At 33.2% G+C, this 16,216-nt stretch overlaps 1 protein-coding gene across 1 annotated transcript in view; it reads right to left on the reverse strand.

Moving 5' to 3' along the window:
• Positions 1-6,344: 6,344 nt before the first annotated feature.
• The window catches only part of LOC128174966 (uncharacterized), a 41,867-nt gene continuing 31,995 nt past the window's right edge, over positions 6,345-16,216 (reverse strand). The window contains exons 3-14 of the mRNA XM_052840374.1: positions 14,608-14,679; positions 13,996-14,025; positions 13,739-13,768; positions 13,243-13,281; positions 12,970-13,032; positions 12,710-12,796; positions 12,246-12,278; positions 12,015-12,059; positions 10,570-10,921; positions 9,937-10,116; positions 8,624-8,925; positions 6,345-7,306 (exon numbers count right to left, since the gene is read on the reverse strand). Coding sequence (XP_052696334.1) covers positions 6,751-7,306; positions 8,624-8,925; positions 9,937-10,116; positions 10,570-10,921; positions 12,015-12,059; positions 12,246-12,278; positions 12,710-12,796; positions 12,970-13,032; positions 13,243-13,281; positions 13,739-13,768; positions 13,996-14,025; positions 14,608-14,679 — 1,789 coding nt within the window. The 3' untranslated portion in view covers positions 6,345-6,750. The remainder of the gene's footprint in view (positions 7,307-8,623; positions 8,926-9,936; positions 10,117-10,569; positions 10,922-12,014; positions 12,060-12,245; positions 12,279-12,709; positions 12,797-12,969; positions 13,033-13,242; positions 13,282-13,738; positions 13,769-13,995; positions 14,026-14,607; positions 14,680-16,216) is intronic.

The raw sequence follows: 16,216 nt of genomic DNA on the forward strand, positions 1-16,216 counted from the left end.
TGGTCAAATGCTTCATCAAAGATGAAGAGACAAAATGGGACAGGCATTTGAGTTTTGTAACAGCAGCATGTAGATCAAGCGTGCATGAGGCCACAGGAATGACTCCGAATTTTCTCATGTTAGGGCGCGAGCCAAGGATGGAACTAGATATGATATTTGAAGAAAGTAAAACCAATCAAGTATGTAGTCAAGAAGACTATGGTTTGGAGTTGAAAAGAAAACTGGAGAAGGCTCATGATATTGCTCGCTCCAAACTGAAAAAGACATTTCAAAGGCAACAAGAGAACTATGACAAACATGTCCGCCCCTTCATTTACAAAGCGGGAGATAAAGTCTTATATCTACAAGAGCGGATAGGGGACGGAAAGTCTACAAGTACCTATAATGGACCTTTTGAAGTCACGAAGAAACTCTCAGACTTCACTTACCAAATTCGTATGAAGAATGAAGAAGGCAAAAGACAATACAAGATCGTGCATCACAATAAATTGAAGCCATATTATTAAGAAAAATTTATATTCTTAATGTAAAGCTCAACCTTCGTGACCCCTGATTTTTTTTTTTGGCCAAAAAAAAAAGTCTTGGGTATTAAATTAAAAACATTCATATTAAACTAATCCATTTATTATATATATTTCAAAATGGAAGGCAGAGGAAAGAACGAGAAGAAAGGGTTCGCTTACCAGTGTCAAGGATGTCATAAATATGAGGGAGAGAAACGTTATGTGGAGGCCCACTATTATAAGTATCACGCAGCATTAGATTCAGTACCATTCTACTGCAGCCTGTGCCATTTTATGGGGAAAACAGAGAGGGAAGTGCTTCGACACACCAAAGGATATCGCCCCCACAAGCTGGCAGAAGAGAACCTTATCCTTCAAGGAAAAAAGGCGGAAGACATATCAAAGTATGTGCATAAAAATGAGGATCCTCTCCAGTTGACAGAGTTACATGGGAAGAAGTTAACCTGGGAGGAGAGCCAGCAGATCTGGATGAACAGAGCAAAGAAGCCCAATGAGGATTGGAGTACAACAGCCAGTGACAATCTGTGGGTCCAAACCGAAGCGGTAGTACCAGACCCCTTGACAATCATCCCAGAGCTGCTGAGGGAGGATGAGCCAGTGGTGCCAGCACCAATCCTTCCGGAGATTCCATTACCAATCAACACGGATGATGCGAAGGAATTCAATATTCTCGATGAGATTCTTCAACAAGAAGGAATTGACCAATTTGCAGTAGAGAACAGAGAGGAAGAAAAGATGGAACTTATGAGAGACACTTTAAGCGTGCTGAGAGAGCTGTTAGAAGCCACAAAGCAAAATGGTCAGCTCTTAACTATGGTGAACACTGGACTACGTAAGAACACGATAGTATTAGAAGAAATAGCGCAAAACACCAGAGAACAGAGGAGAGATGAGAGAAGAAGAGAGACCACTTCTTTCAGATCTAGCTCCCAACGACGACCGGCAGTGAGATCCATAGTAAAGAAAGTTGATTGAAACTTTATGATGGACCTTGTGTATTGTGTTTAAGTAAGTGTTATTATGTGATTTGAATTGTATTGATTTTGTGACAACTATGTTCTGATGTGTCAATGTATATACAGTGAAATGTGATCCTTTTTTTTTGCAACATGTATAGTACATGTATGGAGCATATGAATTGATTGAATTGTAGATGTATGTATGTATATTGGGGATCTTGTTTGTCATACTAAAACCTAGTTATATAATTCTTTGTATTAGAATTATTAGTATTACCTAAAGCTTTGGTGAGGACACCAAAATTTTTAAGAGGGGGAAAATGTGACGTTTGTGACTAAATGCAGAATTGTATGTTTATAATGTACTACTTTTGACATGTTCCCCCTTATTTACCGATTGTATTTTACAGCAAGATATCTTAATTTGTACTATTATTACTTACTGCATCAGATGAACGTGATTATTTGATTGTATTTCAATCTTCCAGGTCTTTTATTTTCATTGGCAAGCTCTACTTTAAACGTTTTCATGATTTTTCCAAGCCTGTATCTTTTTGTTTTTACATACCGCCATTAGTTTTATTGAATTTCAGTATAACACGACCGATGCAAATCATAACTTTTGTGCACTAGGTTTTATTGCGATTTAAATTGTTGTTGTGTGAATTGCTATAATTTTATTTGTCATATATTGTGTAAATCACCTAATTAAATTGTTGAATTATATTTTATACATTAGTCTACGTGGCTGTCGGTGCTGCCGGTGATCCCTAGGGAAGCGCGTGGGTCACCGGGGGAACTCTGTATTTTGATAAATAGGGGAGATCACTCTATCCGGTGGACTCGGGGTTTAGCAATTGAGGTTAGAGGGTGTTTTTTTAACCACTTCGATTATTTTAGGTAGAATTAGAGGATTTTGAGTAATTTATTTATTATTTCATCGTTGTATTACGGGTTAATCTCGTTTACACGATATTTATTAATATTTAGAGAGTTTGTATTGGATTAATTTCGATACAGACGACATAGTTCATTTTATTTACGGTTAGACAAAGGGTTAATCTCTGAAGTCTTACTGATTAAATAATTAGTAAACGTTAATATTCTTTGGAATTTTATTATTCTAAATAACTGAATTATCGATATTTTATAATATTGTTACAGTAGAAATAGTTTTTACGTAAATTTAGATTTATTGTGGTATATAATTGGTAAAGTTTTGCGCTAAAAGTTAAGTAAATATAGTCTGGTAATTCTAGATTATTTCTTGACTTCTATAATATTTATTCGTACACTAATCGGGTCATTCTCGTTTAGTGCGCCCCCCCCCCCCCCCTTTATTGAGTTAACGTACACACGAAGGTTGTGCTAGTATCACTGTACAATTTGGGTAATTCCCGATTGTCAGTGATTTAATTGTAGGTGTACTTGTATTGTTGATTAGTTATATAATTATACGTCTTGTTATTTCATCGTTCAATAAATTTACGTAAACTTTAAATAAGTCTTATATTTAATTACCCTCGGTAATAACTTAAATACGGGTCCAAACACAGGTGATTCTTGTGTTAATTTAAAAGAAGCAATATTTACGAGAAATTCGTAACTTGGTAGAAATAAAATTCACGGGTAATTCTCGTGCAGGATTGCGTATATATATTTGTGCATAGCAAGCACTCTGGTCCGTTACATATAAATAAGCAAACCCCGCCGGCGCCTCAATTTGGCGTCATTTGTATTATGGGTTATATAGTACAAAATCGATACGTAGTGTTATCACAGACAAAGACACTGGATAATGTAAATATATATAGATAAAGATTGTTAATACTTATTGCTGTTATGTATGGCGCTGATCGACTGATTGGACACACGACGGCTGTCGTGACACACACATAGACAGGTAAAGAATTTTTTTAAAAGTAGAACAAATAAAGCAGACCCGAATCTATAAAAATCACAAAGAACGAGCTGATAATAACCGGATGTAAAATATGCAAGTTAGATTATTTAGAATGTCTTAATGGCAATGAAAATGAAAGTGGAATCCCAACTTTGAATAAAGTATTAATATTGGTGATCACTGCGATATTTTTGAATATGGTGATGAATGGTCGTGTCATGTTTAAAGTCCTTCCTAAAAATTTATTATGCATTTCAACCAAGGTACTTACAATTAAGAAGATACCGTTGGGTGCAATTCATTCTTCATATCAAATTTTAACAATCGTTCTGTAACGAATGACTGAAAAGTGATTTGCAACAGTGGAACATGATGGTCGAACTGGGGATGTAAATTTGTCAATACTAACAATTGCTGGTATATTTTTAAAAACAGAAAAATCATGCGTGAACGTCAATTACTTTTACAAACAACCTTTGGTGTCAAATATCGAATTGATTTTCGCTCATTGCAAATTAAAACATAATACATTGCTTTCACATGTTGTAAATATTACGAATGCAGTTCAATATATTAAGGTAGAAGTTTTACCTTGTACTTCCTAAGACAGACATGGCGACCGTGCCTGAGCTTATATCAGATCGATCGGGGAATATATTGAATTGAATAGGTTCAGTGATTTATCAAATGTGTACACATGCAGTTACCCACACAATAAAATGGTTAGGAAAGGTAATGTCGAGCTATTTATTGGGCTCTTAAATTTCATCTTCCTGGTGTACTTAACCTGAAATCAGTTAAATGTCATCGGAAATAATATTATAATACTTGAGTACTAACCTTTTTTTATTTTAAATATGTCAGGCCCCTTTTCCCAATATTAAATTTGTCTACAGGGCAATATTCTCCAACTTGCTTGTTAATATCTCTTTATCTTTATAGACAAAACCCGTAAATAGCTATATACCGCATTTGGTACAGAATATGAAATACAAATACATGTAGGACTTCGATTTAATTTTTTTCTAAAGATACCATCAAAATATTACATCAATGCATTGCTACGCAGTGAAGAGGGTCACACATTCTTGAGAAAATATTTTACTTCTATAAAATATTCAATAAATTGGATATAATGCTATCAACACATATATATAATACGGCATTTTGGAAACTGAGATAAATCAAGATGATCTATTTTAATAGTTTATCAAAGAAATTTAAAGAAATTTTTAAAAATGTTAAACAGCAAAATCCTTTGTTAATGGGTTGTGTAGACTACTTGGTTGAACACTCATTATCACAATATCGCTTGTATGAGATCTTTTTAATTTTTTTTTTAAATTATAGTTGGAAATAGTCAAGTCAAATATACTGGTGTATCAACATGTAATTCATTAGATAAACCATGGAAGGAACTGCTTTTAGTTATTACATCGACAGGCTGATAAAATTCTAAGTATACACAATTTCAATGACAAATTTGTCAAATTATTGTAATCCAGTAAATCTAGAATCATACTGAAATTAGGAGTCTTTTTTTAAAAGGTGATTTGATTAAAAACATTTTTCGTTCATCTACACCAAGTGGACTTATAGATACACTGTAGCTATTCTCTTCGATAACATTGATTGTACAACAAAGAAACTTGATTCATGATAGAAATGAATACATAATCATCATACATGGGAAGGATACTGAGTATTAAACTTAATTTTGTTTAAAAAATAAAAATACAATCGTAATTTCTTTTGTCAAGAGTTTTAAGATACAAAATGGTCATTAAACCTTTGAAATTGTTATCTTAGAAGTTCAGATATGTTCCAATATCTTGTTTTTAAAATTTTGTATTATTTTTTCACTACGTGTCGCAACCACATCCTTAACTTGTAAATTTCTGTATCTTTTATGATTGCTTCCAAGTTCATTTGGCAAAATGAGGAGGTATACTAGTACTGTCCAATATAGCTTTACTCTTCTGCTATCATTTTATTCAGTATTTTATACATATTACACATTTTTTAAAATGTCGTCTTAATTATAATAATTTTTGGATTTACACTCAAATAAGTGTGAATTACAATATGTTAAAGTTATTTTTATCTGTACGAAACGTGTGTCATACGGACATATGTAAAAGTATATAGAACGGGGCATGCTACTAAAGTTATCTATGCAAAACAATTTCTTTTAAATATAAACATCGCAACCGCTAAAGAGATCAACTTTTAATTTATATTATAAGATACAGATCATGTGCTAACAAGATAGCCAGCTTGCGTATCTTCGTCGAGCAATCACTGGAATGGAAGCCCCATCTCTATATCAACGTAGAAAGGACACTAATGAACCCCTTCATAGCTTTTCAGATTTCTAAATCTTCAAAATAAGTCTGTAGCTGCACAGTTCGACAGCTTTTTTAAGTGATTAAAAAGGCATTGTCCTGTTCTTGTATGCACAATTTGCAGCGTACAAAACATCATGTAGAATCTCATTTTTAATGCTTTTGTATCCTTTGGCAACAGTTTTGGTAAGTTTCGGGCAGAAACAATCCAGTTGCAGAGACTGCATTTACTATTCTATAGAACATCTGGGCCTGAAGAAACATTTGGACTACTACCAAACAGCGGATACTCAACTCCAATATAAAGTCAGCCATATTGTATGGAGTAGAGACATATAATATGAGCAAAACGACTCTCCGGAAGATCCAGGCATTTCACTATATATGTCTCGGGCGCTTGTTCAACATCCGATGGCCTGAAAGGATCACAAATGAAGAACTTTGGGAAGAAAGCGTGACAGGAGCCAATGGGCATACAAATTAGACTGAACTTGGGCTGGATTGGACACACTCTAAGGAAGCCAACATTCAACACCACACGCCAAGCCCTTCCCCGGAACTCGCGGGTCAAGAGAAAGAGGGAACGTCGCGGAAACGCCTACAGGCGGGACACGGAGGCTGAATTGAAGAAGACATGATCTCGAACTTTGCAGCACAAGTAGCCCAGAACCATGTTTGTTGGAGGGCAGTCTTTGATGGCATAAGGTCCTCACGGAACGACAGGCCAAAGTAAGTAAGTACAACCACTGGGTGTTCACTTTTATCCTTTGGCGTTTGTTAGTTTAAATTACTTTTAATGCTTGGTTTATTTATCCGAATAAAAAAAAGTTTATGTTTTTTAAACTACCGTACTTAGATGACGTTAGTTAAATGTTGTTTGCATCAAAATGTAAGGATAGTCAAATCTAGAAAAAATGGTGTTAAAACTGGTTGCATTGAGTATGTTTTGTGTGTTCTTTGAGAAATAGACCACCCGAAATGATGACAATTTGAAAAACAAAGTTCAAATTACAAAACATTTAAAATGGCCTTGGTGATTTAAAATCATCAAATGTTAGTCCTTTAGATAATCTAAGTGCAGGGTTTTTATCAGGAAATCCGGTTTTTTTTCCTATGAGCATCCACGGGTCAAACTCTTGTCGATGTATTTTCTTCTTTGGACCACTGTCTAAACTTAATTCCAAAACTGTATTCGGACTCCCACCCAACCGTGTTTGCTTTAATATTGTAAAAGACAAACAGTTCTCTTTTGCTCGATTTGAAAACACTATGAAACAATCGAGCTTGTTTTGTTTTCTTGATTTTTTCCGCTCGGAATTTCCTGATAGATGAGCACGAATTCTATGAAAACTTTTCAAATAGAAGTCTTCGGATATACCTATCAAATCCAAGGACTGATTTTGTTTAAGGAAGGTTGGTAAGTTTTCGATCATGACGCAGTTGATATAGAGCATGGCTTCCTGAGGATTGACAATCTTTATATGAATGGTTATGTTACACAGGAAAACGTCGGCGTAGGCTAATTTGACCTCATCTTTGTCTACTACCCCAGGGGCAACTAAACCAACTGATAATCTAAAACAAATAAAAATAAGTATATATATATATATATATATATATAGACGTTGTCTTTGATCACAAAAATCTTAAAGTTGTACTAACTCTGATTGCCCCATTACGAAATTGATCATCAGAAAGGACGTCATGTCATCGCATAACCGAAGATGAGGAGGAACTTTTCAATTGGCATAAAAGCGGGCATATTAACAAATATATATATATATATATATATATATATATATATATATATATATATATATATATATATATATATATATATATATATATATATAAAGCACTGAATAGAATCAACAACACTAGGCATCTTTAAAGTGTCGGATCTAATATATATATACTAAGCCAATAAACTGAATATATAAAGCACTAAAAATGGCTAACGACACGAACAATAGAAATAGAAACAATAAAAATTATACGATTATATATATACATATAATATATATATTTGTTATATTCAGTAGTACATTCTCACTATATAACTATATAGACGAATTGTCAATATTTGTAATATCAGCTCGTCCGAAAAATATTGACCGGTCAATATTTGTTTAATATTGACCGGCTAGGAATAATATCTAGAGAACATTCCCTCTATTTCAAAAAATCGCCTTTGATTTGTTGATTCGTAAACGATGACGTAAAAAACTCTTCGCGACTCCAAAACAAGGTGACGTCATAATAGACAGTCAGTCAAGGCAAGTAAACAAAGGACGCGCAATGCGACGGTTTGCTATCATAACGGATGTAAGGATTTGCGAATTACTGTGAAGTAAAATCAGGTAGATAATCTGGAATTTAATTCTTACGGTCGGCGGAATATCACCAGTGACCGTTTGATGCTGAGGATATTTTTGAAATGAACTTTGCACAAAATTAAATTCGTGAATTCTTTGTTGAGCTGTGAAAATTACGGCGAGCTGTTTTCAATTACTTTCTTCAATTTTGGTTTGTTTCTTCATATAACAAAACAAATGTTGACTGTGTTTTCGTGCAACATTGATTATTTTAGCCCCCTTGGGACGAAAATATTGCCCTCCGCTTCGCGTCAGACAATATTTCGTCCCTCGGGGGCTAATATAATCAATGTTGCCCTCAACCCCAGTCAATATTTGTATAATATTGTGACTACCTTTTGAAAATATTCCTGATGCATGTATTTATTGTTAAGATCAATATATGTCTACTTTATCAAGAATTGAATTAAGGTGTTGATGAAAGATACTGCAGTACGATTATAATTGAGATGTGTTAGTTGAAGTCCAGTTAAACAACCAACCTTATTATTTAGAATTCAGAAAAAAATCCCTTTACCCTGATTTATTTGGTAAATTCTTCATTGTCATGACGGCTCTGTTCTTTTCGTAACTCAAAGAACACTCAGTCTTGGGCTTTATCGTAGGTTCCTCCCCATCCCATAGGATTGCCACAGGTTCTAGTGTGCAAGCGTCTGTGCTGTCTCGGAAACTCTCTAAGTCTAGCTTCACAGAAAAGGCTTTGTTAAACTTATCAATGTCATGCTCGACAAACAACCTCTTAGATATTTTTTGAAGTTTGAACTTTTCTGGGAATAAACTGTGCCGTTTCACCATTGCACGCTTGTCCACATTACTGAGCTACAATAAATATAAATATCATGATGAGGGTTATGAAATTAAAGAAATACATGTTTAACTCATAATTTTTTTACGTAGCATGTCAATCAACATAATAATACAAACTGCTTCAAAATGGAGGGTAACTTTCAACACCTAAGGCTAGTAGTCCCTAAGACTTTCATCGCCGATATAGTTGCAGAAAATGTTCACCAATGTGATTTTTTTTTAAAACTGATAGAGCATTGGAGGTTAATTGCAATGTGTAAGACAAAAAATAACTAATAACGTCCTTAACATTTAAACCTAACACAAAAACAACGTAAACATAATTTATTTCCTTCCAAGCCGAGACTTTAGAATTCTATGTAATGTATTAGGTACGGGCCATTGGAGACACATTAAACACCTTCATTCGACATATGGTTCAAACTTTTAAGATTTCAAGCAACTTATAAGCATAGCCAATGGATTCGAGGCTTTAGATATAATTAGATTAGATATGATATATTGTATATGCATACCCAAACATTTAGTCAAATTTCAGTCGCATTTTCATTTAGTGAACACATTTCTATTTTATCCCTTATTTTATGATCCAGTCTATTGTATGGAATTTTGTAGCTTGCAGAAAACAGGCAAATTTTAATTATCTAATTTTCCCAATGGCACGGTATTGCATGTTAAATTCATAGAGAGGATGACAGAATAGCTCCTTCTCTCTTTATAGATAAGTAGAACATCACATTGGCAAAGGAACTTAATAAAAGTTTTTCAAGTATCATTAATTCTAAAGACTTCGTTTTAATTTCCTATAGCATCTATTTTACCTACATATATCTAATAAGACTTTAATATTGCAATATCTTGAATGGCGTAAGTTTTGAGTAACTTAAAGATAACTTTGTTTTAATTCAAAGAAAACGGGTAATTCATTCACTTATTTATATGGTGTTTTCATATTTATCACACGTTGTTTCAACATACACATGTACTAAAATTTAGCTGAGGTCGGCTTATACATGTATTTACCTGCAAATCAATGTCCTGAGGTGTATCCACAGTTTGTAATGGCATATCGAGAGACACCTTCTTTGAGTGTTTAAAAGAGAGAATGTTTCCCTCGGGTTTAATGATTTCCTTTTCCTTTTGAGGGATTTTGATTATGTAGAAGGACTCGATTTCTGTTGCATGGAATTTTATTTCGTCCCCCTTTCAAAATAAGTACGATGAATGGGATTTAATTGAATATATGTATCACAGTTCAACCAATATTTGTTCATACGCATAAATGTTACTACTTTATATGATTACATCTCAATCATGAATATAATGGGGGTTCTTTGGAGTCCAGTCAAAAGTTCCACACCATTTTGATAGAATTTCAGTCATTAGCTTGAAAATCATCATTGAGCCAAAACTAGCAAAAGTAATAAGGCTTCAGTTTTAATATTATAATAATATATATATGAGTTCTGTGACTGGTTTTTATTGTTTTTCAATAATATGACGATGCTTTTGTAGAACTTGTTTTCTGATTGACATTATACTTCATTGTGTATGAACATATAACAAGGGTTTTTGAAATCACTCAGTAGTTTTTTGTAACATTCGTTACAGTCTGGAAGCATCGTTTGCACATACATGTGTGTAATATGAAAGTACCTCGCAATGGGCCACTCTGGATACCCAGTTGGACTTGTTCTTTATCCTTGCCTCATACCTATATCCTTCTTCTTTTTCGTCTCTATTAACTTTGACAGAAAAGGTGACCAGTGCTTCATCTGACTGATTAAACACTAGAACTTTCTTCTTGTCTTTTTTATCTACTAAAGTGTAAATATCCGTGCACATTTTCTCCATGAATCGCAGAGTGGTGTCCCTTAGTTCGTCAGCCCTCTTTTCCTGTGACCACGTGATTGCTCGAGTACGATCCACGTGGTAATTATCGGGGTACTCGAGGGTAATATCAGGGGACAGTGTCATTTTAGATATATTTGCGACCACGGGATTTAACCTAAAAGAATAAAACTTTTTAAATAGGTAGTTTCTTTCAATATATGCCCTAAATTCAAAAGTCGTATTCTTTTATTTTGTTTTCAAAAGGGAAATATTACTTTAACATTATGATGAAGTCAAAAATGATGAAAATCCTTTTCTTTCGAAGATGCAAGTGTGTCCGCAGCCGTCGCCCACGACGAAATTATTTAAAGGGGCATGGTCATGATTTTTGTCAAATTCTATTTTTCTGTTTTTATTATTTACATTTTTAAGAATGTATTTGTAATGATCAAATGCAATTTGAGATTCATTAGTAGAATTATTAGCAAGATACAGAGCCCATAATTCTTTGTCATGTAAACCATGGTTGTGGCCTGTTTTTGTTTACGTAGGTTCAATATACCAGTAAAAATGTTTTTCAAGCTGATTTGTCTATCATTTCATTTCAAGCATAAATAATCAGTTGCTAACGCTTTAAATGCACATTAGTGTTAGGTCTAAAACTGGAATTTTAACTTAACATTCAAAATGTAAACAAAAGCTCAACGAATGACACTAAAATTTTGAAGTTCTCACATTTATACACAGACAAAACTTATAAACACAATCGGAATTTTGTGAAAGAGGTCTAGGAAACACTCGGGAGATGCAAATACACGACTGTAATCGTTTTTATATCTTTGTAGCAAATAAAACAATACTTATTGTAATTATGATCAATCTAATGTCTGTTGATATTTTCGTCCAAGTTTTATTTTCGCTCCTTCTCGCCCTCGTTGTTATTGGGCAAATTTAAGATTGGACTAATTCAAAACTATATACTATGTTAATTCGAAAATATATCCATTTCTTGCTGTGTCTGGACAAAACCGTTTGCAGAAGAGAAAAAAAATAAAAAAAATAAAAAATCACGGGGTGAAATTACCTAGTATACAGTATTTAAAGATGTTGTTTAGTCATGGCAATCAGCAGTTCGGATTGTTATAAAGGTCAATAATAACTAAGAAATGTTTTATATGGAGAAAACATTTGATATTGTTATCATCCTAAAACATTCGCTCAAACAATAATAGCTTTGCAATAAAATGGTATTAGAATATAATTTATACCTCGTTGTCTTATCATCTTCTTTTTCACTCTCGGAATCACTACAACTTAAAAGATAAAAAAAAAAACAATAGAATGACCATAAAATGTTTGAGTCATTTAAAAACAGTGGCGGATCAATGTTTGTGAATTTCATGACTGCTCAGTCTTACATACATTTACATGTCAACTTCCTATTTCCGATTTTTAGTTTGGTACAATTACCTGACTAATAGTAACTAATAGTTACTTACCTCGTTACCTCCTCTGCCAAAAAGTCGTCTTGTCTAACAAAAATGAGAAAACAGATTGTTTACTTAAAAAACATTTCATTGTTGCAACAAGTTTTCATGCATATGGTCGGTAATTTTTATGAATTTGAAATTCATTGCTTTGATGATATATTTAATAGGTATAATTAAAGAAAGGCATTATATGAAATTTTGAATTTTCGTTTATTAGCATGTTTACGGTAATTTGAATAGCGAACCGACCACAGAATTCTATTCGCTATTCGAATAGTGAATAGCGAAAAGCGAATAGAACTCCAACATCTGAATGCCTTAAAGAAAATGGTCTTATAACTAAAAATGATAAAATGATTACTGTTTAGCAGAATCAACCCTAAATTTTTAGGATTAACAAACTACGATGCAACTATAAAATTTAAACAAAAAAGGTTGCACTGAGACGATAATTCTCATTTTTAAAGCATTACCGAGCATTGTTTCCCCCTGCTATCTTTTTGTCCCATGCTGGATCAAAGTCAACCCCTACCAATGGTTTGCGGGGTGTGGATACTTCCCTGAAACGTTTAGAGATACACTTTTACCCTGTCTTTTATTCATTCTGGTATTAAATTTTATTCTTTAGTTACTGTTTTTAATAACTACATTTTCCCAAAACTATCGTTCGGTCAAAATGGTTTGGTCAATCATTTGAGCAAATGCAGTTCTAAATGAACCACATTTTTCTTACGTTCGAACTGTGTAAAGCCCTTTACATCCTGCCAAAAGTTTTTCGACTTCGTCTTCGCCATTGCTTGAAAATAAAATACTAGTATACAACTTAACGTCCTAGTATCCTAGCATTGATGTAAAGATAAGAAAATACATGTAACCTGAATATTTAATAAAATAAAATAATTATAAAGCAATTCCATTTTATCTTAATTCCAGATTATTGCCTAGTTATTAGTCATAAAGAAAGATCATATACATGTATATCACTTTGAGAATCGTAAATAAATACCTCATTGGCTTTATATCTTGCCTTTCATTTTCAGAATCGCTACAATTAAAAAGAAAACAAATGAAATTTTGGAAATACAAATGTACAATCAAATAGTAAGAATTCGCAGTTGTTCAATTTTTGACAGGTAAATTTATGGTTATTCAGTCTTACACAAGAATTTACATCAATAATTCATAACTTATGAAATATAGGGGAGGGGAGCCAAATCTTCGAAAAATATCCTGCTCATTATGCAGTGTTTGTGAAATTATCTCTGGCCCCGGGGCCATAAAACTTGGACGAGCTCACTTTTGAACTCAGGAAATTTTTACTCTACAATACACATCAAAACTTGTCAAACAGGACGTTCTTGGGACAAGCGTATTCATTTCAGTTGTTATGTCTGCATATTAAATTTTGATAAAAGATGGGTTATCCTGTTTCTAAGTTCCTTGTGAATTTTTTACAGTGTACTAGTACTTTACATACCTTTTTCGAAATAATAGAATTATACCTTTCAAAATCTGGTGAGACATCGTAGTCACTAAAATGTGAAAATGTTATCATATGGATGAATAATTAATATCATATATATATGAAAATTAATAAATAATATTACTGATTTTAAGATTTCACAGTTTTTATATGAATGATATTTCCTCAGTGAAAAAAAAAAAATTCGAAAACGTTTAGTTTTGCACATCAATTTCTGCATGAAAGAATTTCGTTTAATCTTTGGTTTAAGACACTGGTTCACAAGATCGAACTCACCTTTCAATATCTGAGGAGACATCAGATACACTGAAAGATACAATGAATCAATTAAAACAAATGTTAATTACTAAATAAAGAAATAAATTATGTCGAATATAATAATATCAATATACCTATGAATTTGTTATAACATTTTGAATGTTGAACAAAAAGGTAAAAAATAGTTGACATTTTTAATCGAAAATCATATTCATTTCTTCATATTTTTATAATTTTCTAATATTTGGAAAATGAGTAATATCATTTTCCATAAATGGTCATAAAAACTCTCAATATTACATATTACTGTCATGTGAAAGCTTTACTTAAAATTGTACTTAAAGAGGACTTAGGCGACTTTTTCACATTAAAATGAAGAGGTCTTGTTCAAAAGAATAAGATGCGAGATATAGTTCAGTACAACAGGACGAATTTTTTTATGCATCCTTACATAATGGTCCTTTAATTTGGTTCGTATAGTTACCTGACTTTTTGTTTTACGCGTCAAATATCTGCTAATGATTTGTCGTGTCATTTAAAAAGACAATTCAAGCGGGTTTTGTCAAACATTTTAACCATGGTTGACGGATTACGTTATATATAGTAATTACAGGCTCAAAAGATACATACACAGACACAAAATCGGAGCCTTTGTTCACATCGTCGTCATCTTCTCCCTCGTCTTTATATATGCTTCTTCGACTGAAATCAAGAGTTATCATTTCGTTTATATTTATCGTAATTCAAGAAGAAAACAACCATAAAACAGCAGAAAATTTAAGAAAAAGACAACAATCAACTACATGTATTACATTGACAATTTTCTCCCTTGTTTCTAAATAAGAAAATTGGGTCCACATAGCAACTGACTTCCAAACAGGTTCTAACCAATTTCAATCAATTTATCTCCAATGTGAATAATTATAGCAATGTCAATGTCTTTGGATCTGAGCTAGGAGATTACTTAGTTTGTATACTTTAGTGTCATTAAAATATGTTATTGTGGTATTTTTATATAGAATTTTAAAAGTGAAATTCCCTTATTAGTGAGGCTAAGTTTTAGATGGTATTTTTGTATGAACGTCATACTTGATCATGTTAATATCAAAATTAGTGAAGCTTAAGGCATGTTACTTCCAATGTTCGAAGAAATTTAAAACTCTTTACTTGATTGACCATAAAGCTACATGTGAAAAAGGTGGGTCTTTGTATAAGGGCATTAAATTATCAACTTCCATTACTCTAAAACTAACTTATAGATGTAAACTTGTCATCTCAACGTTACGATTACTCCCCCCCCCCCCCTCCCCCACCACCACCTCACACACACAAGTTGAAATTAGTCGATATAAACTTTACCTATGAACAAAAATATACCGTTTGTGATATCAATTGGGCCCCTATATACAATTAGATTATAATTTTTTATATACATTGTACTAATAGATGTACATGTACATGTACATGCATTCAGGAAACTGTATTAGACAAATAGTGAGGAATATATTAACCAAGTATTATTACAGTGAGACCAAAAGACAACAATCATATACAAAAAAAAGTGAAATTAGAAAACAATAGCCCAAAGCCGGTGTAGTAACAAGGACATATCGCATGATTCAAAAGTATGGGACATTTTACATTTTTTGGCTTCCTTGTGTACCAAATAATTACTTCTAACAGTTTGTTAACGGTAGAAAAGCGGTAATTAGCCATAATATCAATTTAAACTAGATGCTGTCATTAGACAGTAATACCCGCACCATGTGTTTGCCCCTAAATAACACTGTTTTGTACCAGTTTAATTAAAAATGACGGCTACATGCAAACTCCGGTAATACATTTAAAAATTATAATTTTCATAACTGAAGGATGAGATCCCTGCCCATATGATAATACACATCGTGACATGAGCGGCACTTTTGTGCAATTTGGGGTAGAACTGTTTGCAGTGAATTTTCAGTTAATCAATAATCTTAACATTTTATGTCATAGGAAGTATAATGGTCTATATAATTATTACAAACAAAATTAAAAATTAAATTATGCCCCCTCCCCGTGGCGGTTGCCGGTTTTAGATTTGCTTCCTTGTGCCTACATGAACATCATCGTGTGCACAGATTTAGAGAAGGAGTGGGAGTGAGGGGTCCAGACCCCCCCCCCCCCCCCTCCCCATGAACATTCGTAAATTACCAAAAATACACATTGGACCCCAATGCCCCTACAGACATGTAAACGC

This window comes from Crassostrea angulata, chromosome 1, assembly GCF_025612915.1.
Source record: "Crassostrea angulata isolate pt1a10 chromosome 1, ASM2561291v2, whole genome shotgun sequence".
In the NCBI taxonomy this organism is placed as follows: domain Eukaryota; kingdom Metazoa; phylum Mollusca; class Bivalvia; order Ostreida; family Ostreidae; genus Magallana; species Magallana angulata.